The 25,301-nt window shown below is 42.6% G+C and overlaps 1 protein-coding gene across 5 annotated transcripts in view; it reads right to left on the reverse strand.

Annotated features, from left to right (window-relative positions):
• PDE10A (phosphodiesterase 10A) overlaps positions 1-25,301 on the reverse strand; it is a 546,650-nt gene that overhangs the window by 63,978 nt on the left and 457,371 nt on the right. For all 5 annotated transcript variants that reach the window (XM_060242109.1, XM_060242082.1, XM_060242099.1 and 2 more), the window contains exons 10-11: positions 16,880-16,931; positions 2,119-2,261 (exon numbers count right to left, since the gene is read on the reverse strand). In XM_060242109.1, the coding sequence (XP_060098092.1) occupies positions 2,119-2,261; positions 16,880-16,931 (195 nt within the window). The remainder of the gene's footprint in view (positions 1-2,118; positions 2,262-16,879; positions 16,932-25,301) is intronic.

A 25,301-nucleotide genomic window follows, 5' to 3' on the forward strand; every position in this document is an offset into this window, starting at 1 on the left:
ATACCGACGGGCCCATTGCCATTTTTGGCGGACAAAGAACCGATTACACAAGTGCTGCCGATAGCCTTGATGCCCGGTTTTTACAGGTTTGCTTAGAGAAGCTCAAGCAATGCGGGTATGAATCGACTCGGTGTCCCTCGCCCAGGCACAGTAAGCAGAGGGAGTGACCATCAGGAGGTGCAATTTTGTTACCACACTTGCGGAAACGTTTAAAAAAAACCCCAACACCTTTCCATAGGCACTGGAACCCACACAGAACGATTTCTGAGGGAATGGGGGAAAAATAAAGCCCCGAGGGACAAAGTCCAACAACAACACTTTAAAAAAAAAAACAACCCAATAACTATTAAAATACTGACTAAGAAAACAACAAATGGGCTATATAACAACAAGAAAAATCCAAAGGATTACAGTACTGACCGGAGCAAAAGAAAGGAGATCCTCTCAGCACGATGGTCAAAAAGGAACTGGCGGGATCCTCGCACTGGCTCCAGTGAGCATGCTACTGGGACGCTTGCACATGCTCGCTGGTGCTGAGCGTGAAAAAATCCCGGGCTTTTTAGGTACCGATTCGGGGGATCAGCGCAAGTGCTATATCCCGTGAGTGCGAAGCACAGAGACCACGAAGATCATGTTTGCAACAGGGGTTTGCTAAACTTTACATGCCCAACAATGCTGCTTGATTCAGACTGGCAGCCAGCCATTAGCATCACTAGGGACCACTTAGACAAACATTAATGGGTAGAATTTTATTAAAATACAGTATTTACTTATGATTGATTTCTCTGATTTGTGACATTTAAAAATCTATTTAAACAACTGCTTATTGAAAGGGCAATTAAGCTGCAGGGATAGTAAAACTCAATCAGGCTATGCGAGAACATACATACATAAAAACTCAATTGTACTAAACTACATGGTTAGGAAAAATACAGTGAAGCAACATACCAAATAGCTATAAATTGGTCAACAATAAGTCTAACTGCTCACTGAAAAATCAGGATGTAAGCACAGCTGCCGAGAGTTCAAACATGCCTAACTGGGTAATGCGGTATAAATTCCCTTCTGTGCTTTCTGCCAAACGGGATGGTGGTATAATGGGTTTCAAACCTGTATCTGTAGAAATCTGAACAGTATGCTGTTTATAAGCTCCCAACATACGCATTACAGAGGTTCATAATGTTGAGGGTGCTGTACTGTGTTTATGTCTTCCAGGATGCATCTTTTCAGAAGTGTAATTGCTGTTGTGCATAGACAGGTTCCTTCTATCCACACAGCTCATGTGATGCCATACATATACCATTCTGTAACTGGAGAGTGGTAGTAATGTTGCTTTGTTCTCTGTTGTTTAAAATATTTTTTCCTTTAATTTTGCTGCTGAGAGTGCTTAAGATACCAACTATACTACACTGTAGTTAACACTGGTGGAAGCAATCACTACTGTAGCCAGGACCATAAGATTGCACTGTCACTCTAGAACCCAAGAATGCTTGGACATCACAGGGGAAAAAAACCAAAAGCAGAGCATGCACTAAACCTGCACATACTCAGGAGATGGCTTCCAATAAACAATCATTCAGAATTGCCTGTACTAGAGGTCAAAAGCCTTCCCTGTTTTCTACAAAGACCTGTGCGGCTGCCTTGTGCACTCCTCTTATAGGCCAGCTGTTTCTGACAGAAATTAGGGGAAAACCTAAGCAACCAGGGATGGTCCATGGATCTTACATTGCCACAGGTACTCTACAGTCTTCTTTATGTATGTTTGTTACAATTTATTTTTTTGAGTCTGACCATCTCATACCAAGAAATAAAATTCCTGTATTTGAAAAGTTGTAGCATACTTAAAGACTTTACCTACTTTTGAGCAACATTGGATTTTTCTATATGTGCTTTCCAAAAGGACTACCTCGGGAAGATGGCATTTCCAGAAGTAATGCTACAGATTCAGAGGTGTAGCTTCATCAGCAATACAATATAATTCCTAGAAGTACTACTTTCCAGAGGCAGGTCCTGGTGGGAATGATATCACATTATGACAAGAATTGTCATAGCACCTGCAAAATTACATGTAGAATCTGGGTAAAGAATATTAAATAACCATCTGTTTGCTACACCTACCTTATTTCTTTGGTCTTCTTGAAGACAGGTTTCCCTTCATTTTCTTCACCAATATCAAATAGGTCTGAATACAGTTCCTTGTTCTTGTGGTCTACCTGGAATAGTGCACAGCGGTCTGCATTCACCAGATTTTTTGCATATATCTACAAAGACCAACACTAGGATTAATCAAAGTTGGCTCTGATGTGCGTGTTATCTTTCAATACAAAGAGTAACCTTACAAAACCCTATTAAAACATAAAGTCTAAAACTGCTTTTATCTAATATCTTTGCTTTACATGAATGTTTCTAACCAGAAGTCTCAGCGTGCTCACTTGCTCTTGCCTTTTCTACTTGTTTGCCACCATGCTTCTACTAAAGAGGAGCATGGTAGAAGGGAGGGAAGGAGGGCATGGTAGCTGATAGTATATTTTAATCCTTTTCAGTTGTGGAAATCTAATAGGGTATGAGTAATTTCTGAGAAGCCAAAATAAAATTGAGTGAGGAGGATGGACCATAGATGTTAGACAAAGACTGTGTTTCCAGAACTTAAACCTGTTTTGTACTCTAGCAGAAAACAAAATGGTGCATTTTTCAGAAGCTTGACCAGTAGTCAAATAGTTGTAAACAGCAGTTATAAATCAGTTTGCTTTTCTAACGCTTAACAATTGTACTACTTTAATAGATTTTATAAACTATAAGCAAAAGAATACTTTTTGTGTATTTCTATTCCTCTATTGTTTTGAGGGGTTTTATAATAATAAACAATTTAGCAATTTATCCTGGGCCAAAAGAGGCTAAACTTCAGAACACTCGCGCACGGGCCTTTTCCATCGCGGCCCCATCCCTATGGAATCAGCTCCCGGAGGAGGTGCGGGCCCTGCGGAGCCTTGATCAGTTCCGCAGGGCCTGCAAGACCACCCTTTTCAAGCTGGCGTTCATGGACTGCTGATTTATGGTTGTTTAATAAAGGGATCCGCCAATATGGTTCTGTTTAAGGAACCTTGTTACCATGTAAACTGACAGGAATAGCGTCAATAACAACATTGCTACTGTCAGATTAAGTTAAGTTTAACTATGTATTGACTAGTTTTTAAATAACGTTAATTTTAAAGTTTATATTTATTGTATTGTATGTGTATGAATGTTGTTAGCCGCCCTGAGCCTGCCCTGGTGGGGAGGGCGGGATATAAATAAAATTTTATTATTATTATTATTATTATTATTTCTAATGCAAACTAAAAATGTAGAACATGGTCATCTTTACAGAATACAATTGTAAGCCATTTTAAAAGTATCAGTGTCATTTTGAAATGCATGATAATCATTCGGGGGAGATGTGCTATCTTCCACTACACTTCATATTCACACTTTCTACCTCCTGTGATTTATATCAGTGTTTTTGTCAGTCAATATATTAAGCACTAAAAACATACATTTACAAATGTAGCTAATCAAAATGAAACATCCTCCACTCTTTTAATATGAATGGACTGTGCCAGGTCTGGTTGCTTTTCTGGCTGTGGCTTTCAGATTTCAAATCCCTTCATCACTCTCTTTAAATTTCCATTTTCTAGGAGTGGTAAAAGTTGAGGGATGGGCAATGAAGGGAGAATGGAACCCAGAAGATATATCCGTCTAACCAGAAAATATATTCAATTGTCCTGCACAACACTGTGAGATAACTGATAAGAATCTGATGTATGCAAGAGAGATCACTGATAGAAGAACTGATATCTCTCATCCTCTAAAAGCAGGCCTAGGGAACATGTGTGGCAGGAGAGAAGGTGTGTGTGTGTGTGTGTGTGTGTGTAAAATGAAAGATGCAAGTTCAGTAAGTTCTTATGTCACTGTTCTCTGCTGTTTGAAGCATTCCATTTTCGCCAGGAAAGCCCACAGATTCCTCAATGAACATCAGAAAATTTAGGCATGGGCTGTAAGAAAAATGCTGAAAGGAATTAAACTACCCAACCCAGAGTTCATGCATGATATGTATCTTGTGTTCTTCATTTTCCTATTAAAATAGCTGCCTACCAACTCTCCCCTAGTTCTTTCAGAAAGTTGGTGTGAAATGACAGAGCAAAGGGGAGAATTTTAACAGCCTATGAAACACAGCCACTTTCTCCTCAATCAGCAATTTGATGGGGAGGATCCCTTTGGAAACACTGCAGTCCCTGAGAATTTCATCCCGAATGGATGAGATGATAAAAGTTGTTCCTAATATTTAGGCGAAAACTCTTCTAATTTAATTTCAACCCACTGGTTCCTGTCCAACCTTCTGGGGCAACAGAAAACAACTCCACACCATCCTTTATGTGACAGCCCTTTAAGTATTTGAAGATGGTGATATCACCTCTCAGGCATCTCCTCTCCAGGCTAAACATACCCAGCTCCCTCAACCTTTCCTCATAGGACTTGGTCTCCAGACCCCTCATCATTTTTGTTCCCTCCTCTGGACATGTTTCAGCTTGTCTATATCCTTCCTAAATTGCGATGCCCGAAACTGAACACGATACTCTAGGTGAGGTCTAACTAGAGCAGGGTAATGTGATGCCACCACTTCACTTGATCTGGATGCTATACGTCTGCTGATACAACCCAAAATTGCATTTGCCTTTTTTGCTGTTGCATCACACTGCTGACTAATGTTCTGTGTATGGTCTACTAAGACCTCTAGACCCTTTTCACCCATACTACTGCCAAGGCAAGTCGTCTCCATCCAGTAATTATGCATTAGATTTTTCCTACCTAAATGCAGAATTTTACATTTATCCCCATTAAAATTAATTTCATTTGTTTCCCAGCCAGTCAAGATCATTCTTGACTTCCAGCCTGTCAAGGTATCTTGACTCTGTCTTCTACTATATTTACGACCCTTCCCAATTGAGTATTATGCACAAATTTAATAAGCACTCCCTCTATTCCTTCATCCAAATAATTTATAAAGATGTTGAACAAAATAGGTCCCAGGACCGATCCTTGAGGCATTCCACTTATTATTGCTGTCCAAGAGAATGAGGAACCATTTACAAGCACTCTTTGGGTATGATATGTCAACCAGTTACTGATCCACCTAACAATAATAGGATCCAAACCACATTTTACCAACTTGTCAACACGAATATGATGTGGATCCTTATCAAAAGCCTTACTGAAATCAAGATAAAATATGTCTTCAGTATTTCCCAGATCCAGCAAGGCAGTAGCTTTATTGAGAAAAGAGATAAGGTTAATCTGACATGACTTGTTCTTGAGAAACCCATACTGGCTCTTAGTAATCACAGCCATCCTTTCTAATTGCTCAAGGACTGACTGTTTGATTATTTGTTAAAAGTTATAAGGCTTAATGACATTTTGACTACGACTCATATATAACCTCCTAAAGTATTTTATAAATGCTAAGTAATTTTATCAGTAATCTGAGGTATGACACTCAAACTTCTTAGTCAATGGATCACATTTTGTTTAGTTATTACAACAAATTAATTCGAAAAATTGGTAATTTGAGGGGACACTGAGGGGAAAAAACTATGAAATATTTCTCTTTTAGAATGAGTGATATGCTCCTTGAAATACAAGATTTTTGTCACTTAAAATGTATACCATGAAAAATCCCCAGATGTTTTCAGTTTTTCAAATGGGAAATTTGGGTAACACTTAAAAACTTAAGGAACACTTAAAAACTCCCAGGAGTTTTCCCTTTTGAATTGAGTAAAATTAAAGGGTTTTATTCAAGATCTGCAAGTAAGACAATTTATAGCATTAGATATACTGCATACATATACAGCATTTTCAAGACTTTTTGTTTAAATGTTATTAATTTTGGCAGCAATAAATGTTATATTTAATAATAGATTATTAATATCTTATCAAACTGTTCAGTATTTCCATGTTACATATGCTGGCAGTTCTACACATTATGACTGTATGAGAACGTTTCTGTTTTAGTAATATACTTTCTTTTATCTACTGCACAATTTGTTTACCACCATCAACTTTTTTGTAGCTCTCAGATGGCAAAAATAAAGATACATGTGCTGTGGCAGTATAGAGTGCAGTGGTCTGCAATTCCTTCTCAAGTACTGGGAATACTTGCAATGTTCCATATAGAAAATGAGGACCTTTATACTTTAAATGTCATAAATATGAAAAATAGTACAATTTTATATGTTATGTTATAAATTATGCATTTTATGTTTTTTTTTTATCAGTAAAAAGGTTTATGTTTGACAGAAAAAGTAAGTATTGCATGTATTTCATTTCCCAAAAAAGTACCTTTCCTCCCTGGGGGGACTTTCCCTACCAATAGCTTTCCATAGCGTCAAAACATCTAAAAACTTTACATTTCTAATTTTGAGGTGTCTTGCCTTTATGTAACTTTAAAAGTGAGGGACTCACAAGGACTTTCTGGGGGCATTTCATATTCCCCTTCCTCACTATTTCTTTTTTACCTTTCCTGAAAGCCTCCATAGTCTCTCCCTTTTTACTACTTTTTTCTCTCCTTCCCACCTACCCACCAACTTGCCTTTATCTGCCCCTGTTGTCAACTTTCCTTCCTTCCCACTCCCTGGCAGCCAAAACGTTGCTGGACTAGTTGTGTGGGCTGGTCACTGGGTCAAGTTGCACAGGGTCAGTCATCAGGTCTGGCTCAGTAACTCTATGGGATACATGTGAGGACTTGGGCATCTCACTTTCCCCTGTGTTCCCCTCTTCACATTATTTCCTATATCCCTCCCCTTGACAGACCCTATGTCATCTACCATTTCCCTTCATTTTCTCCTTTCTTCTCTACCTTTATCTGCTCCTCCCTTCAGCTGTATTTATTATTATTTATGTATTTCTTCATTGCTTAAAGCCAACCAGCAGGGCTGGAAAGTCGGGGTGGGGGGTGGCCCTGCCTGGGGCGGCAGAGCCCCCAGGACTGACCCTGATGGCTGGCTTTAAGCAAAGAGGAATCAGAATACAGAAATACAGTCAATAAATAAATACTAGAACCATGATTTCTGAACTGACTGTACTTTCAATTTTTGCAACTCTCAATATAAAATGGGAGTAGAAGAAAATCCAGTAGCTAGAGCGCTAATTTTGCTATGCTGCTGCATTAATAATGCCTTTATATTTAGGCAAGTTTTTGTGTTTTAAAAAAAAAATTGCCTTAAAGGCAAAGCAAGGGAGACAAGTGAATTAAGCCCTGGTATACAAAAGTAAATGTAAAATTATATCTCATATAGTTTACATACAACAGTACAGTACTTTAAGAATTGAGTATTGAGGATATAAAACAAATCAGATGCAGCTAGATCTAGATCTAAATTCGGCTTGGGTTAACTGTAAATCTATAGGACAGGTTTAGTCAGTCTCAGAAGGATTAACTTTAAAAACTACAGTTTTCAGCTACAGAACAGAATACATGTATGCTCAGAGAGGCTCAGACAAACCTTAATCTCTCTTCCTTTTAATCACTGCTCATTGTTCAATAACTATAGTAGCTCTCTTCTAATAGCTAGGCCCTATTATTCTAAGTGACAACAACAGCGTTAGAGAGCTAATTACAGGCAAATATGTAGGGGTATCTTGTGAAAGAGCTCAGTTCTGCAACTATCATAGTACCAATGACAAAGCATCTTAGAAAAGATAAGAGTAAAGTGAGCTAAGCACATCTATGAGTTCAGCAACAGGGAGAGGAACTTAGGACATTGGGTGACTACCTACCTGCACACTGACTGTGTAAGGGCAAGCTCAAGTTTGACAAAGCAACAAAATTTCTACATACACTAAATGTCTGCTTACTCTTTGAAATATGGAACTGAGTAGAGAATGAGGCAACCCTAAACTTAGACTTGACTTCTATTACAGACTTGGTAGGAAATTTAAGTTTCCTTGAACAAGCTAGAAACACTGTACACAAACTATTAAATTCAGCATTTATGTAAAGGGAAAGTTGCCCAAAAATCCAATATAGTCAAATCTTATTACAAAAGAGGAATCTTCTCAGAATGAGATTATTCAAAGTACAGTCAGAATGTATATCACAAGTCAGAAAAAATACCTTCAGTTGTAAGAAGATACAAACATGGAAAACCAGCAGGATCAAGAAATCCATAAAATGCAAGTAGGCTTCCTTTAAAAAGAAGGTCCTTTCAAAAGACTGGAAATTAGCAAATGTAATGTTAAACCCATTTAAAAAATATAAACCTAGGAGGGGATTACCCTCTAGGTAGCCTATCATCTTTCCAAGATGGAAAAAGGCAAGCTATCTAATGAAGGGGTTAAGCACCTTTGCTATGAGGCAAAGCTGAAGGATTTGGACAGAGGAGGGTGACTAAGAAAAACATGACAGAGGCTTATAAAAATACATGTAGAGAGAACTTTTTTGCTCTCCATTAACACTAAAACTAAGGAGCACCAAGGAAATTAATAGGCAGTAGATTCAGTATAGACAAAATAAAGTATTTCATACCAAAACAAATTAACTTCTGAAACTCACATGTAAAGGACACAGTGATCATCACTACCTTAGAAAGCTTTTAAAGAGGATTAGATAAATTCACAGAGGATAGATCCTTCATTGTCTACTAGCCATGGTGGAAAACAGGAAACAGGGTTTCACTTGTCTATAAATTCTGTTCATTTAGTGGTTACCTTGGGCAGTCACACATGGGTAGTGTGCATGCACAGGCCTACTGTGGACAGGTTTTTGAAACTCAAAAAATGCCTGAATTCACTTCGTCCCCATCCTCCACGATGTTCCCTATCTTTTCCAGCATGATTAAGAGGGGGCAGCACACCTTTCCCTCAGTTCCTCTCTCCTACCACCAGGATGAGGTAAAGTCATCAGGTTTAAGTAAGAGGTCACAGTGGGGCAGGTGGTACAGGTATGCAGTTCCACACTGGAGAATAGCAAGCTGACTTTCCAGTCTTAAGAAGGTGGTTTTAGCTCTCAATTAAACAGACTGTAGAACCACTCTTCTCATCACTGTATCTCTCATGGCATCTGCATCCATTGGAGAGTGCCTTCAGAAGGTGCACAAGAATGTCCATTGCAGCCTTGCAGATGGAGTTGATGGGGAGACCATGGCAGAAAGCAGCTGAAGTAGATTAGGCTCATATGGAGTATGCATACAGCTGCAAAGGACAGTCAGTTTGGGCTAATATGTAACACAGTCTTATATAAGTGACTGTCCAGTTGTGGATATGGCACTAGTAGAATAACATCCTGGTTTAAGTGGAATTCTGATATCACTTTGGGGAGTAACTGGAGCAAGGTTTGGAGAACTACTCTGGTATTGAAGATCTTAAGGAAGGGAGGGCCATACCACAATGCTTGGAGTTCACAGACCCTCCTGGCCAATGTAGTAGCAACAGGAACACATTTTTCATGGACAGAAGGCGAAGTGGGCAAGTAGCTATGGACTCAAACTGTTTGCCCATGAGTTTCAAGAGCACGAAGGATAGGCTCCACTGAGGGACTGGTGGGTGAACCAGAGGAAATTGATTTAATAGTACCTTGAGGAACAGTTTGGATTCCTTTTATGCAAAGAGGGATATAGAAGGAGGTTGTGTTCCAAGAGGAGAGAATATATCCCTTGTTGGACACTGACAAAAGTGTCAGGAACCACACTTGTCTTGACCAAGGAGGGCCATTTATATGACCAAAAGAGTGTTCCTGTCTCATTTTGTAGAAGGCCCCTGGGATTAATGGTAGGTGAGGGAAGGCATACAGTAGACCACCCACACGCACCCCACCCACTGAATTTGAAATGTGCCCTAGGAGCTGGATTTGAATTTCTAGTTTTGTCTTGCAGTAAACAAGTCTGTTATCTAACAACTGTGTGGTAATAAGTGATTTTAACTACCTGCAGATTGATTGGGTCAATATATGTTCAGGTCGAGAGAAAGAGATTGAGTTTCTAGATGCTCTCAGTGACTGTGCTATGGAGCAGATGGTCACAGAACCTACCAGGGGTGGGGCGATCCTGGATTTGATCCTAAGTAATGCCCAAGACTTGGTGAGAGATGTAAAAGTGATCGCACCGCTTGGGAGCAGTGACCGTAACGTTATTGATTTCACCATTTGTATAAATAGAGAGTTGCCCCAAAAGACCAGCACACCCACGTTTAACTTTAAAAGGGGTAAATTCTCTGAGATGAGGTGGCATGTGAAGAGGAAACTGAAAGGAAAGGTAAATACAGTCAAAACCCTTGGGGAAGCTTGGAGACTATTCAAAACTAGAATCCTAGAAGCTCAGATAAAATATATACCACAAGTTAGGAAAGGCACAAACAAGTATAAGAGAAGGCCTGCATGGTTAACAAACAAAGTAATGGAAACTGTAAAAGGTAAGAAGGACCCCTTTAAGCGGTGGAAAACTAGTCCAAGTGAGATTAATAAAAGGGAACACAGGCAGTGACAAAGCAAATGCAAGACTGTGATCAGGCAGGCAAAAAGGAACTATGAGGAGCATATTGCAAAAAACATAAAGACCCAACAATAAAAATTTCTTCAAATATATTAGAAGCAGGAAACCAGCCAGGGAGGCAGTGGGGCCCTTGGATGACCAAGGGGGAAAAGGATTACTGAAGGAGGATAGGGAAATAGCTGAGAAGCTGAATGCATTTTTTGCCTCCGTCTTCACTGTGGAAGATGAGAAATGTTTGCCTGCTCCAGAACCACTTATATTGGAAGTGGTGTTGAAAGACCTGAGTCAGATTGATGTGACAAGAGAGGAGTTCCTACAACTGATAGACGAATTAAAAACTAATAACTCACCAGGTTCGGATGGCATGAACTTGTGGGTCTCCTGACAAAAATATGTAATCTTTCATTGAAATCTGCCTCCGTTCCTGAGGACTGGAATATAGCAAATGTCACCCCCATCTTTAAAAAAGGTTCCAGAGGAGATCCGGGAAACTAGGGGGCAGTCAATCTGACTTCAATACCGGGACAGTTGGTAGAAACCATTATCAAGGACAGAATGAGTAGGCACTTTGATGAACACGAGTTATTGAGGAATACTCAGCATGGGTTCTGTAAGGGAAGATCTTGCCTCACTAACCTGTTACAGTTCTTTGAGGCGGTGAACAAACATGTGGACAAAGGGTACCCAATAGATGTTTACCTTGACTTCCAGAAAGCTTTTGATAAAGTTCCTCATCAAAGGCTCCTTAGTAAGCTCAAGAGTCATGGAGTAAAAGGACAGGTCCTCTTGTGGATCAAAAACTGGCTAATTAATAGGAAGCAGAGAGTGAGTATAAATGGACAGTCTTTACAGTGGAGGACGGTAAGCAGTGGGGTGCCGCAGGGCTCAGTACTGGGTCCCATGCTCTTTAACTTGTTCATTAATGATCTGGAGTTGAGAGTAAGCAGTGAAGTGGCCAAGTTTGCAGATGACAATAAATTGTTCAGGGTGATGAGAACCAGAAAGGATTGTGAGGCACTCCAAAGGGATCTGCTGAGGCTTGGTGAGTTGGCGTCAACGTGGCAGATGAAGTTCAATGTGGCCAAGTACAAAGTAATGCACATTGGGGCCAAGAATCCCAACTACAAATACAAGTTGATGGGTTGTGAACTGGCAGAGACTGACCAAGAGAGAGATCTTGGGTCATGGTAGATAACTTGCTGAAAATGTCAAGACAGTGTGCGATTGCAATTAAAAAGGCCAACGCCATGCTGGGAATTATTAGGAAGGGAATTGAAAACAAATCAGCCAGTATCATAATGCCCCTGTATAAATCGATGGTGTGGTCTCATTTGGAATACTGTGTACAATTCTGGTCACCGCACCTCATAAAGGATATTATAGCATTGGAAAATGTGCAGAAAAGGGCAACTAGAATGATTAAAGGTTTGGAACACTTTCCCTATGAAGAAAGGTTAAAACGCTTGGGGCTCTTTAGCTTGGAGAAACATCGACTGCGGGGTGACATGATAGAGGTTTACAAGATTATGCATGGGATGGAGAAAATAGAGAAAGAAGTCGTTTTCTCCCTTTCTCACAATACAAGAACTTGTGGCCATTCAATGAAATTGCTTAGCTGTCAGGTTTAAATGGATAAAAGGAAGTACTTCTTTACGCAAAGGGTGATTAATATGTGGAATTCACTGCCACAGGAGGTGGTGGCGGCTACAAGCATAGCCAGCTTTAAGAGGGGATTGGATAAAAATATGGAGCAGAGGTCCATCAGTGGCTATTAGCCACAGTGTGTGTTTGTGTGTGTGTATATATATATATATATATATATATATATATATATATATATATACACACACACACACACACACATACATACATATATATCTGTGTGTGTGTATGTATATGTGTGTATACACACACACACATATATTGGCCATTGTGTGACAAAGAATGTTGGACTGGATGGGCCATTGGCCTGATCCAACATGGCTTCTATTATGTTCTTATTAAAGGGAGCATTGACTTTCAAAAGCTAATACCATAAAAATGTTGTTGGTCACTAGGTGATACTGTCTTGAATCAAACTTTTCTGCTGCAGACCAACACAGCTACCCTTCTAAAAAGCCTAATAGATACTCCCCAAAGCTGGACTACTGAGGAAAGGAAAACCCAAGAGAGCTGTGACATTTGTGACGCACTAGAGGGGTGAGAATGAGCAAATCTGCTAACCAGTTGCTGTTACCACCTATGTGTACCGCTTGGATGTTCACATGGTTGTAGATGCCCCATTCCTAGATTAGGGTAGCAAGGTGGCAAAGTGTTAAGAGATGTCATGCTACCCTGTTTATGTAAAACATGGCTGTAAGAGTACCTATGGTTACCTGAATGTTTCTGCCCAACAAGTGGAGGTGGAGAGACAAGAGGCTGTTGTGTATGGCTTTTAGTTCTAGCACACTGAAGTGAGAAAATGCATCTCAAGTTGACCACACCCAACTGATGGATGCCTGCCTGATGTGAGAGTCTGTTGTAAGTGTGACTCTGGTTGAGGAAGGTAGAATGGGACTGCTACTAGGAGGTTAATGCTAAAGTCCACCACTATAGGGATCATGTGATCTATCTTGGAATATTTAATCTCTTGGACTGGTGGTGGCAAAGGGAATTGAATACTACCACCATGGTGGAGGCCATTAAACCCATCAGCCTTTGAATTAGATTCACAGGTTGGGAACAGTTTCCAGCAATAATATTCCATTATTAAGCAAATTGCCATGATCATTTCTGAGGGCAGAAAGGCCCTGACAAGCTGGAATCTCAAATAGCATCTGTAAACAGTACTCTCTGTGTGGATTCTAATTTGGATTTATTTGCATTGATCTGCAGGTTAATGCTTTGTGTACCCATGGAATGAGGCGCACATCTGCATGGAGTTTTAGCTTAGTGTTGGATATGATTACCCAATCATCCAAGGTACCAGTAAATTCTGCACCCCAATATCTATAGATATATCACTATTGCTACCACCTTGGTAAATACTCTGGATGCTGTGACTAATCTGAAGGGGAGGATTTTGTTCTGAAAATGGTGGGAATCACATCGGCACTTTGGTCTTATTCTACATAGAAGTATGCATCTAGCAAGTCCAGTGTTGCAAATCATAACCCCGGATGTAACACAGGAAGGAGAGCCGGTTTGGTGTAGTGGTTTGGTGTAGTGGTTAAGTGTGCGGACTCTTATCTGGGAGAACCAGGTTTGATTCCCCACTCCTCCACTTGCACCTGCTGGAATGGCCTTGGGTCAGCCATAGCTCTGGCAGAGGTTGTCCTTGAAAGGGCAGCTGCTGTGAGAGCCCTCTCCAGCCCCACCCACCTCACAGGGTGACTGTTGTGGGGGAGGAAGGTAAAGGAGATTGTGAGCCGCTCTGAGACTCTTCGGAGTGAAGGGCGGGATATAAATCCAATATCTTCTTCATATTCTTCTTCATCTACATCAGAGATCAATAATATTCTGAACTTTTTTATTAAAAGAAATTTGTCCAGGACTCTCAAGTGTAGGATTGGTCTCACCACCACTACCCCCCCCCCCCACAGCTTTCCTTTGTATAATAAAATATCTGGAGTTGAACTATGAGTGCTGATCTTTTAATGGCACTGTCTGGAATGCTTTTTGTTGTTGTTGTTAAGGAGGATGTTGAGCTCCAAGAGGAGTTCTGGGGACAGGGTGGGAGGGTTGGATGATGAAGATGAGTAGGCTGGAGGTCAAGTGAACTCTTACTATGTACCCCTTTGACATAATACTGAGTACTCACTGATCTTGGGAAATGTCCTGCCAAGGACCTTTGTTCCTACCGGGTGTAGGCTGTAATCAGCTCTGCCTAGTGGATTGATGGGTTGGGGTGAATGGGATCTAGCTTTGCCTCTCAGGGTATAGAGCCTCCTCCTCTGCTGGGTAACAGGTTGGTTGGCAAGCAGATAAAAATCCTTTTGGAGTATGGGAAGCCTGGTGTCCTTGTCATCTAAAAGCAGGATTGGATAGTCTGTAGAAAGGTCTAGGCATCAAGCTGGAAGACAGTGAGGGGATCAGTCTCAAAGTATTAGTGGTAAACTTGTCTTTCCTCATTTTGTTGAGTACTTCATCAGTATTGGCATTTAATTGTGCCTTCAAAAGGCAAGTCTTTGATTCCGGCATGTGTTTCCTGGGATAACAATGGATTTCAGCTAGGAGTGACAATGCAGTGCAATAGCCATGGTGAGGATGCAGGCTGTACAGTCAGCTGAGTGCTTTGCTGAGGAGATTTGGTGTTTGGACAGCTTTGATGCCCCGAGGGTCAAGCGTTGTTCCAGTTTGGACTTGTCATCTAGTAACATTTCCAAGTAGGATGTGATGCCATTCCATAGGAAGACTCAATAGCACTTATAACTGGCAATCATGAAGCCAAATGCAGGCGAGGCATAGCTCTTTCTGCCTACTCCATCCAGTTACAGCCTCCTTTTCAACTGGGGCAGAGTGCTGAATGCCCTTATTCATGCCCTGGATACGGTCTACAACCAGGGAGTTAACTGTGGAGAGCTGTAATAGGAACAGGAATCCCTCATGCTTGGTTCTGTATTGATTCTCAATATGCCTGGATGGAAGGCAACACCAATGCTGGGAGTAACAAAGTAGTAGTAGTGACTTTCCATAGCCCATCCATCATAGGAAAGGTCACTGCGCCCACATTCCCCAGATGCATAACTTAGAATACAAAATCTATTGTCCTGGGGGGAGAGCAGAAAAAACTGATTTTGAGGGGTCGAGCAATCTGAATGAGTTGTTCATTATAAATGCACAAATTCTCACTTGGGAAGTATGTGCACTGTTCCAGCATGTCAATGTTTGGTGAGGATTCAAAGGACAGTCAGGCTGTCATCAATAGGTTAATCATAATTAAATGCTAATTCACTGTAGGACTGGGCTTCCTCATGTAGATCTGAAGGAAGTTTAAGGTTGTCTAGAGGCAGCAGCCCGCTTCTGCTTGGTTGGAGTCAAAGGGAACCTATGAATACTAGCCCTCATCATGGTAATCACACTAGAGCTCATATCATAGCAACAGACACAAATCCAATGGATCCAACTGACATGGTAGATCCTAATGATCTGTAGAAATACTCCGTTGGCAACAAGGAATAGGAGGTTCTGGTCCTGTACTTCACCTTCCAATATAGACTGAGATGAGTACAGTGAACAGCCCAATGGTGTGAGTGTTCTCAAAATGGGGACTGCCTTTTTGACTAGTTCCACAGTTGACTTGCAAGGAACCGAATACTTAGGATGGGAGTGGGTAGGGGTAGAAGATGACTTGTTTAACTTGGAAAGCTTCTGCAGATGCTTGTGCTTACTCACAGTCTTCTTGGTGGGTGATTTTTGAAGAGCTATGCTCCAGGGATGCAGGGGTAGATCTCAAGGCTTTCACTGTATTTTTGGGTGGTAGCCAAGTTTGGACTTGGAACTGTTAGAATCGAGGATGATCAGATCAGTTTATCAGCACTAGACGTCAGCATTGTGCTTGGATCTTTCTCCTAAGCAGTGCCAGATAAAGCTTTTTCGCAGAGCACCGCTTTTAGGCAAGAAGCTCCATTGTACCTTGCCTTGGCTGTAAATTGGTGACAAACAAAGCAGTGTGAAACATCATGCTCTTCATCAAAGCACAAGAGGTATTTCTAATGCTCACCCATATGGGGGATTTTTGACCCACAGGACTAGCATTTGTAAAGAGAGCTTTCTGCACCATTTTGGGGATGCAAAGGTCAACAGAGACAGATTTTAGGTAAAAATGTCAGCAACTTAATGCTGATGAAGAATGGTGGAGCTTCTAATAATGAATCTCTCTCAGCAACAACAGAGAGAGAACTGAGGGAAGGGCACTCTGCCCCCTCTTTATCATGTTGGAAAAAATGGAAAACAACATGGGGGGGGGGGACAGAGAGCCCCCATATGTTTTTTGAGCTTCAAAAACCTCTTAGCAGTAGGCTTACATATGCAAAGTACCTGTGTTGGACTGCATAGGTACCATGATGATAAAGCTCTGTGTTCAGAGCAGTGTAAACATCAACTGCTGGAAGGCAGCAAAAAGTTGTAAATTTCCATGTCTTGCTGGTAGGGAACTTGTGACCACTGTGGGAAACAGGACACTAGATTAAGTGGACCTTATCTGATCTCACAGAGCTCTTATATTCTTCAGTATATTCTTATGAGTGAACAAGAGGTACCACATAATGTTGATTTGAAAGAGATATGTATATCCAAGAATAAACAAACAAAACCTCTACACCTTATTACAAACAGAGAGACTGAAAAGTTCAATGCTGAAATTTCAAGAAATAAAATCTTACCATGATATGTTCAAGTAGAGAATCTATTGCAACAATGTTATCAAAATATGTTCTGCAGAAGAAGACATATAAAGTTCTATTTTATACAGAAAAATCATTTTAGATCTCACCTCAAAATGACGAGCTGGTTTTTAGTTAATGATAACCTCAGCTGATGAACACCTGGCTGAGAAATCCTCAAGGTAATTTTTCTTCCCAATGCAGACTTCTGTGCATTGGGTAAAATACGCCTTTTAAAGACGATATTATCTCTTTATTTACATGATTCATTAGCTTCATTCTCCATAAGACAGACCATTTCAACAAAATCAATACATTATAAAACCCGAAACATTATCAACATAATATCAGAAAAAAGTAGCAGCATAAAAGACACAGCAAACAACTTTGAGAAAGGGAATTAAAGCACAGAACAATTTAAGGGAAAGCAAATCAAAACAGAAGAGAAAAACAGGGTTGCACTTACCTTTAATTACTGTTCATTTTCATCGTCTGTGCAGAAACACACTGGGACTGTGTGTGCATAGGCCAGCTGTGGTAATTTTATTTTCTAGCTTTAAGCTCCAAGAATGGGGTGTTCTGACCCCTGGGGATGGGATGTGCAGGGGTTTTCCAACCAGATGCATCATGTGTCACAGGGGTGGGTGCCCTCATTCCCTCAGTTCCTGTCCTGGCACTGCAAGCCCTGAAAACAACCATTGGACTTACTGTGAGGGGACCTTCTCCTCAGAGGTTTGGAGGACATCTCCATGGGTTATTCCCCTTGTTCTTTCAGGGAGGCAGGAAACACTTTCCCCCCTTCCTTTTGGCGCCTTGAGAATAACCTCGTCTCTCAGTTTGGGACCTTAGAAAGCAGTAATGTCTTCCCTCTACCTAGAAGGACTATAGACAAAGCTAACAGCGCATAACTGGAAAAAAACTTTAACATTAAGCTCCTATGGTACTAGAGAAGTAATAGTACAAAGGAGAAGGAGAAAACCATAATCATAACAAGTAGAAAAAACAGAGAATAATAGCCAGACAATGAAAGAAACTGGAAGTGGCGAGATGTCCTCCGAACCTCTGAGAAGGACCCCTCATGGTAAGTCCAATGGTCGTTCTCCCACAGAGGTTGTCGGACATCTCCATGGGACCTTCCAGAGCAGTCCCCTAGATAGGTGGGTCTTCACTGTCGGCCTTGCCCAGAACATGCTGCAAGACCTTTCTGCCAAACGCTGCATCTGCTGAAGCCCTGGAATGCAGCTTGTAGTGTCTTACAAACGCTGATGGCGAGGACCAAGTCACTGCTCTGCACACTTCTTCTACTGAGGCTCTGTTTAGTAAAGCTGCATTGGTAGATGCACTCCTAAGAGAATGATCTGTGATGCCCCAGGGCACTTGTAACCCTGCTACCTTGTATGCTTCACCGATGCATGCCTTCAGGACTGCACAGATAGAAAAAATGGACATCTTTTCTCCTATTCTGGGAGGAGAAATGTTGATGAACATATATTCAGTTTTCCTGACAGATTCAGACCTCATGATGAAAATCTTTAGAGCTCTGCGTACGTCCACCGTGTGCCACACAAACTCCTTAGGATGTTTTGGTTGCGGGCAAAAGGTAGGTAGGTAAATTTCCTGTGTACGATGGAAACGGGAGGCTGCCTTGGGTACAAATGTGGGATCGGTGCACAGCATCACCTTTTCCTTGTGGAACACACACAGACCCGATTTAACAGATAAAGCTCCCAGCTCTGATACTCTTCGAGCTGATGTGATGGCCACTGAAAAGACGGTTTTCATGCAAACCCATTTAAGATCAACGTCCCAGAGAGGTTCAAATGGCTTCTTAGTGAGTGCATTTAGCACGGTATGAAGCCGCCATGATGAAAAACGATGAATCATAGGTGGTGACTTAACAGTTGCGCCTTGCAGAAACAACTGAATGTGTGGGTGTTATGACAATTTGTACCCTCCTATAGACGGTAATACCGTTGACAATGCTGCTAACTGCCTACGTAAGGTGGCCGGTTTTAATTCCGATCAAAGACCATCCTGCAAAAAGGCAAGCACCTCAGCTGCTGAAGGAGATAGAGCGGATATCTTCTTCCTCCAACACCAGCAGACTAATGCCTTCCATGTTGAATTATATATCCGAATAGTGGAAGGCCTTCTAGATGCCAGCATGGTGTCTGTCATCTCTTCAGAATAACCTAATCCCCTGAAGATATCCTGCTCAATCTCCACGCTGTCAAGTGAAGCCACTCCAGGTCTGGATGCCACACTGGCCCTTGATGCAACATGTCGGGTAGGACTGGAAGTGACAGTGGATGATCTGAGGAAAGCTTTGTTAGCATCAAGAACCACGGTCGACGTGGCCAGAAAGGAGCAACCAGAATGATTTCTGCCTGAAGATCTATCACCCTCCGGATGACTCAGGGTATTAGGGGAACTGGGGGAAAGGCATACAGAAGGCCTGTAGGTCAAGGAGCCGTCAGGGCATCTATTTGTTTGGCTTCTGGATGGAAGAATCTGATGAAGAACCTTGGCAGCTGACTGTTTGTTTCGGATGCAAAGAGATCCATGACTGGTAGACCCCAGCGTTGACAAATGCAGTCGAACAGGTTTGGATTTAGAGCCCACTCGCCCTCGCAAATGGTTTGCCTGCTTAGCCAATCTGCCTCGATGTTGTCCTGGCCCGAGGTGTTCGGCCCGAAGAGAGACCAGATGTTTCTCTGCCCACGTTAAGATCTTTGATGCTTCCTTGTGGAGCTGAGAGGATCTGGAGCCTCCCTGATTGTTCAGGTACGCCTTGGCTGTAATGTTGTCCATTCTGATGAGAACATGTTTCTGTAACAGCTTTTCCTTGAAAGCTACCAGGGCTAAGCGAATTGCTCTGATTTCTAGAAGACTGATGATAAGTCGACGTTCAAAAGCCGCTCACCTGCCCTGAACCGAACTGTCTTGAAAAATTGCTCCCCCCCCCCCCCAAGCTGGCATCTGTGAATAGCTCCAGGGGAGCAGGAGGGTGAAATACCTTGCTCTGACGCAAGTGAATCAGACTTGTCCACTGTCAAGTCTGGCTTTAACTCTGGCTCAAACATAGAGTATGCTGGGTAGAACCAAACTGTAACCAAATGCTGCTAGCAAACCCTCTCCTGCCCCCCCCCCTCCTCTTAGAGAATATCCCTGCTTTGAAATGGTGATGTGTGAAGTCTTATCTGAGCCTTCTCAGCCCAGGCTCGGGGGAGAGGAAGGAGCCTGAGAGCATCAAGGCCAACTGGCCTCTAAATAACATGAGAATGTATTTGTAACATCTATGTGTGAATGTCCTCTGCACAATTCCCCTACCCGTAAGAATTCCTTTGAGGTATACCTTATATACAATGTATCTACTGTATGTCCTTTAGTCTTTTCAAGCCTTGGCTTAAGCCACAAGTATTCAGTATCAATAAAATAGTTTCTTTGTACCTACATCGACTCATCATTGAATCTGCAGACTTGACACTGAAGACTTGTCTTGACCGGAAGCGGAACTGAGAGATTCATGTTCTTTCTCTTCATTATGTGCAGTTGAAAGGGATGCAGGAACATCTGGAGAGATCTGGAGTGAAATCTGGCCCACTGAATCATGTCTATGGTCAAGACAAGGAGACCCATCAGTTTGGCAAGCAGCATCAACTGCGAGGTGCGGCTATGGATGACTTTGAAAGCTAACTCCCTGATTGACTTGGCCTTGGCAAGTGGAAGAAATAGAGAGCTGCAAGTAGAGTCTATCTCTGCCCCCAAATGCTCCAATCTCTGCACAAGTTGCAACAAACTCTTTGAGATGTTTACTATGAAGCCGTGGGACCTCAGACACTGAATCGTGAGCTCTGTGTCCCGGATCAATCTCTCTCTGCTGCAGGCCCGAACCAGTTGATCGTCCAGGTAAGAGTGTACATGTACCCCTTGCCTCCTCAGCTGGACCACCGGATTTATTAAGTGTGGAAAAGACTTGGGGAGTTGTTGACAAGCCAAAGGGCATTGCTCTGTATTGGTAGTGTTGATTAAGAACTACGAATCTCAGGAAACGGTGATGAGCTGGATGTATGGGGACATGAAGGTAAGCCTCAGTCAAATCTATTGACGTGAGGAATTTGCCCGGTAACAGAGAGTCCATAATGAACCTCAAGGCTTCCATCCTGAAATGGCGTAGTCTGATATAACGGTTTAGAAACTTGAGGTCCAGTATGGCTCTCCAGTCGCTGTTCTTTTTGGGGACAGTAAAAAGGATGGAATAGACACCTCTCCCCCGCTCTGATACTGGTACTGGTTCTATAGCCTTGATATCTATGAGATGTTGCACTGCTCTTAAAGTGATGTGTCTCTTGTTGATTTGTTTGGGAGTAGGGGATTTGACAAACCTGTCTGGTGGGATATGACAAAATTCTATTGAGTAACCTTGTCTTATTACGTCTAATGCCCATTGATCTGCCTGAGAGGCCTCCCAAGCTGCAGGAAAATGGAGCAGCCGCGCACCCACCGGGAGGGGGTCGGAGTCATGCCTGTTTGGATTTGTTCTTCCTGTCAGATTTATCAAACTTGAAGAACTTGTTTCTGTAAAATTTGAAGCCAAAGGAACCTCTTTTATGAGGTCTTGGTTGCCTCCCAAATAGATTGGTTGCTCACTGGTGCTACATTACCCCTAAGTCGACCTGAAGTCATCTGGGAACTGTCACAGGCATTCTGCAGGGTGCACCGGGCAGCTGAAGTGCCTGCCAGAGTCTGCTGGAAAACTGCGGAGCCACGCTCCGCACTTCCAAAATAGCTGCCGGTATTCATCACTGATGCCTGCAGGCGCTTCTGATAAGCGGCACTTTTTAACGCTGCTTACTTGGTCGTCCTCAGCAGCATTGGTGAGGGCGTGATCAAGCCACAAAGGCACCTCCGATGATTTTTCCCACTGCTAATGACATGGCGTTGTTCTCTCCCTCCTCAGAAAGAAAGAAATCCGCCGTTGGCCCTAAAAGCCATCTGTCTGTCCACTCAGTAAGTCTCAATGAGTGTTAAAATCAGACAGAAAGTAGGAAGGGAGAAAGAAGCACAGAAACTAGTATAAATTTTAGAAAAGAGAGTAGAATGGAAGGAATTTAAGTGAAGAAAAAGGCTTAGCCTAGCCTGCACGCTACTGCTCCCTGTAGAGGCAGGAACTAAACTGAGAGGCGGAGTTATTCCGAAGGTGCCAAAAGGAAGGGGGGAAAAGTGTTTCCTGCCTCCCTGAAGGAATGAGGGGAATAACACATGGAGATGTCCAACAACCTCTGAGGGAGAAATTCACATTAAGCAATCAAGGGACTCACAGTGGGCAATGAGGAAGGGAATGTGTGTTCACAAAGAAGATGTAAATGAACAACAGTTATAGATAAGCACAACACTGTTTTCATTTTCCATCTACTGTGCAGCCCCACAATGGGACCTTCACAAGTTTCTCATCTAAGGAGGAAGATGTGAGTGCAGGTCCAGGGGAGTCAAGGAAAGAAGCAGAAGTTGGCTAAGCAGTTTTACAGTCAGTTTCAAGGAAGCATTCTCACCCTCCTCCTCAGGTGCGGAGCCTGCAAAGGTGTCCTCCGATGACCACATGGCCGCATGCCATATATCCTGGATCAGAACCTAATGACAAATGGCTGCAGATGAAGCTTGAGCCTGAGTGGAGTGGGCTCTGATATGTAAAGGACACAGCTCTGCACATGACCTATAGCAGCAGTGAATAGCAAACACAACCCATCTGTCAGTGGAATGTGATGGGGCTGGGTTGCTTTTCTTATTACGACCCCAGTAACAAACTAAGTTTTGTGTTTGTGAAACATCTTTGTCCTATTCAGACAGTACAATAAAGCCCGTTTTACATCTTAGGAATATAAAGTCTTCTCTACCCAGGAAGTGGAAGAGGGAAAAAATACCGGGAGAACAATGTCCTGGGCTAAATGAAACTTGGAAACAATTTTGGGAAGGAACTCCAAACTAGGGTACTGGATGACTTGTTCCTCAAATAATTTTTAAAACAGTGGACCAATTTAAAGGGCTGCTAGTTCTCCCATCCTCCTAGTCAAAGTAATGGCCACCAGAAATACTACCTTCAAGGACAGGTGACCCAGGGCCTCAAATGGGGGCTTCATCAAGGCTGCCATCACCAGGGGGAGTGAACATTGAGGGATGATGTGTGGGGGAAGGGAAACATATTAGTCAATCCTTTCAAAAATCTCTGAGATAATTTGTGGAAAAAACTGAACTCCCATGCATCTCCTCATGGTATGCAGCAACTGCTGTTAAATGTGTCTTGATTGATGACACTGCAAAGTCCAAGTGGGCAAAGGAGAGTAGATATTCTAGTATTAGGATTAAAGGACAGGTAAATAGACAACCTCCATGGTCCAGAACCCAGCATTCGAACTGGAGTCATTTCCTATGATATGAGTACCAAGTTGGTGCTTTGAAGGAATGGATAAGAACACGTATGACCTCTAGTGAAAAAGACTGGACTAAGTTTGGATTCTCCAAGCTGCTAGATGGAGTCTGGACACCTTGTGGTGCCAGAGGGGTCGAAAGAGAAGGTCTGGAATGGAGGGAAAAGGTATACAGCATTCCCATGCCAATTACAGGAGGTATGGACACCAGGCTTATCTGGGTCAGAAGGGGGGCACACATATGGCTTCCATTCGATCTACAGACATCTTCCCTATAACTTTGGGTACCAGTGGGAAGGGGGAGAAGCACAGAATAGGATCCCTGACCAAGGTGCTTTCATCGGCTCCACCATCTCACACAGGTCCACTTGGGGGAAACCCAAAACCTAGAAGATGGGAGTGATATATTCAGGATGGATGGGACCACTCATAATTCATTATGTATACTCTGCAGAGTGTATCTGCCTCAATGTTGAGAGTTCCTGCTATGTAGGTAGCTCTTAAGGACAACCCCAATCTATTGGCCACATCCTAGGTCACAGACGCTTCTTTGCATTGGGCAAAGGAACTGATATTCCCTTGTTGGTGGCTACATTGTATGTTTCTATGAGGACCTTCTTCCCTCAGAGGATATCTGTGAACAAGGTAAGGGCAAACTTACCTTGAGTACATTGAAATACGAGTCTGAAAAAGATGGAGACCACTTACCCTGGGCCAAGAACCCTCGAGATGCATCAGTCACCAGTGTTTCTGAAGGGTACCCCAGAATCCCAAATTAACACCTGCTAAGAGGTTAGTGTCAGATAACCACCAATATAAGGATCTCAGAACTGATCTCAGAATGGAGAGACTCAGCCACTGGGGGTGTGTACTGCCAAAGAAGCCTTAATTGTAGGTCCCTCATGTGAAGCCTGGCCTGTGGGACTATGACTGTCATTAGCCCATGGGCTCTGTCTGGCAACACTTTTTAAGGAAGACACAAAGCATGGATTTCAAACTTTCAACTCTGTCTGAAGGCAGGAAGGCTTTGCCTGAGATGGCTCCAATAAACTGGATCCCCTGAGAAGGAGCTATGCAAGACTTTTCTCAATTGACTATGAGCCTGAGGTTCTGGTAGATAAATGAGACTAAGTGGACCTGAGAAAAACAGGTTTCCTACCTGTAACTGATGATCTTCGACTGGTCATCTGTGCATTCACACTCATGGGATGAAGCGCCAGTGCTGATCCCCGATCGGTAACTCCAAAGTCCGGGATTTTTTGCAGCCCGACACCGGTGGGCATGCGCTACAACCCCAGTGTGCATACTCACCCGGTGGCCGTGAATATCCCGCCAGTTTCTTCCCGCCGCCACCTATCTAGCATACCATGACCAGCAGCAGAGGGGAAGGAGGGCGGGTAGTGTGAATGCACAGATGACCACTTGAAGATCATCTGTTACAGGTAGGAAACCTGTTTATCTTCTTGTGGTCTCTGTACTTCACACTCATGGGAGATTAGCAAGTTAGGCTTACCTGGAAAAGGGAGCTGGCGGTTATGCAGAAGTATAGGCTTGAAGGACCAGGCTACCCAGCTGTGCTCTACGACGCTTCCGGACATCCAAGGCATAATGTCACATGAAGACATGGGGAGATGCCCAGGTTGCAGCCAAACAGATGTCCGCCAAGAAAGCACCCTTCAGAAATGCTATGGACGTAGCCATAGCCCTAGTGGAATGCGCACGGAGTGGCCCTGGCAAGGGACGCTTAGACAACAGGTAGCAGAGTCTAACGGCTTCCATGATCCATTTAAAAAGTCTCTGTGCAGAGATCTTGAAATTCAACCTAGGGGCCGCATAGGAGACAAATAGATTGGAATCCTTTCGAAACGGCTTGGTGTGATGCACAAAAAACAATGACACCCTCTTAACGTCCAGGGCATGCAGATGCCTCTCTTCTGCAGAAGAAGGAGAAGGGTAAAATGTAGGCAGAAACACCTCCAAATTGAGGTGGAAACTAG

Source organism: Heteronotia binoei, chromosome 1 (assembly GCF_032191835.1).
Source record: "Heteronotia binoei isolate CCM8104 ecotype False Entrance Well chromosome 1, APGP_CSIRO_Hbin_v1, whole genome shotgun sequence".
Classification (NCBI taxonomy): Eukaryota; Metazoa; Chordata; class Lepidosauria; order Squamata; family Gekkonidae; genus Heteronotia; species Heteronotia binoei.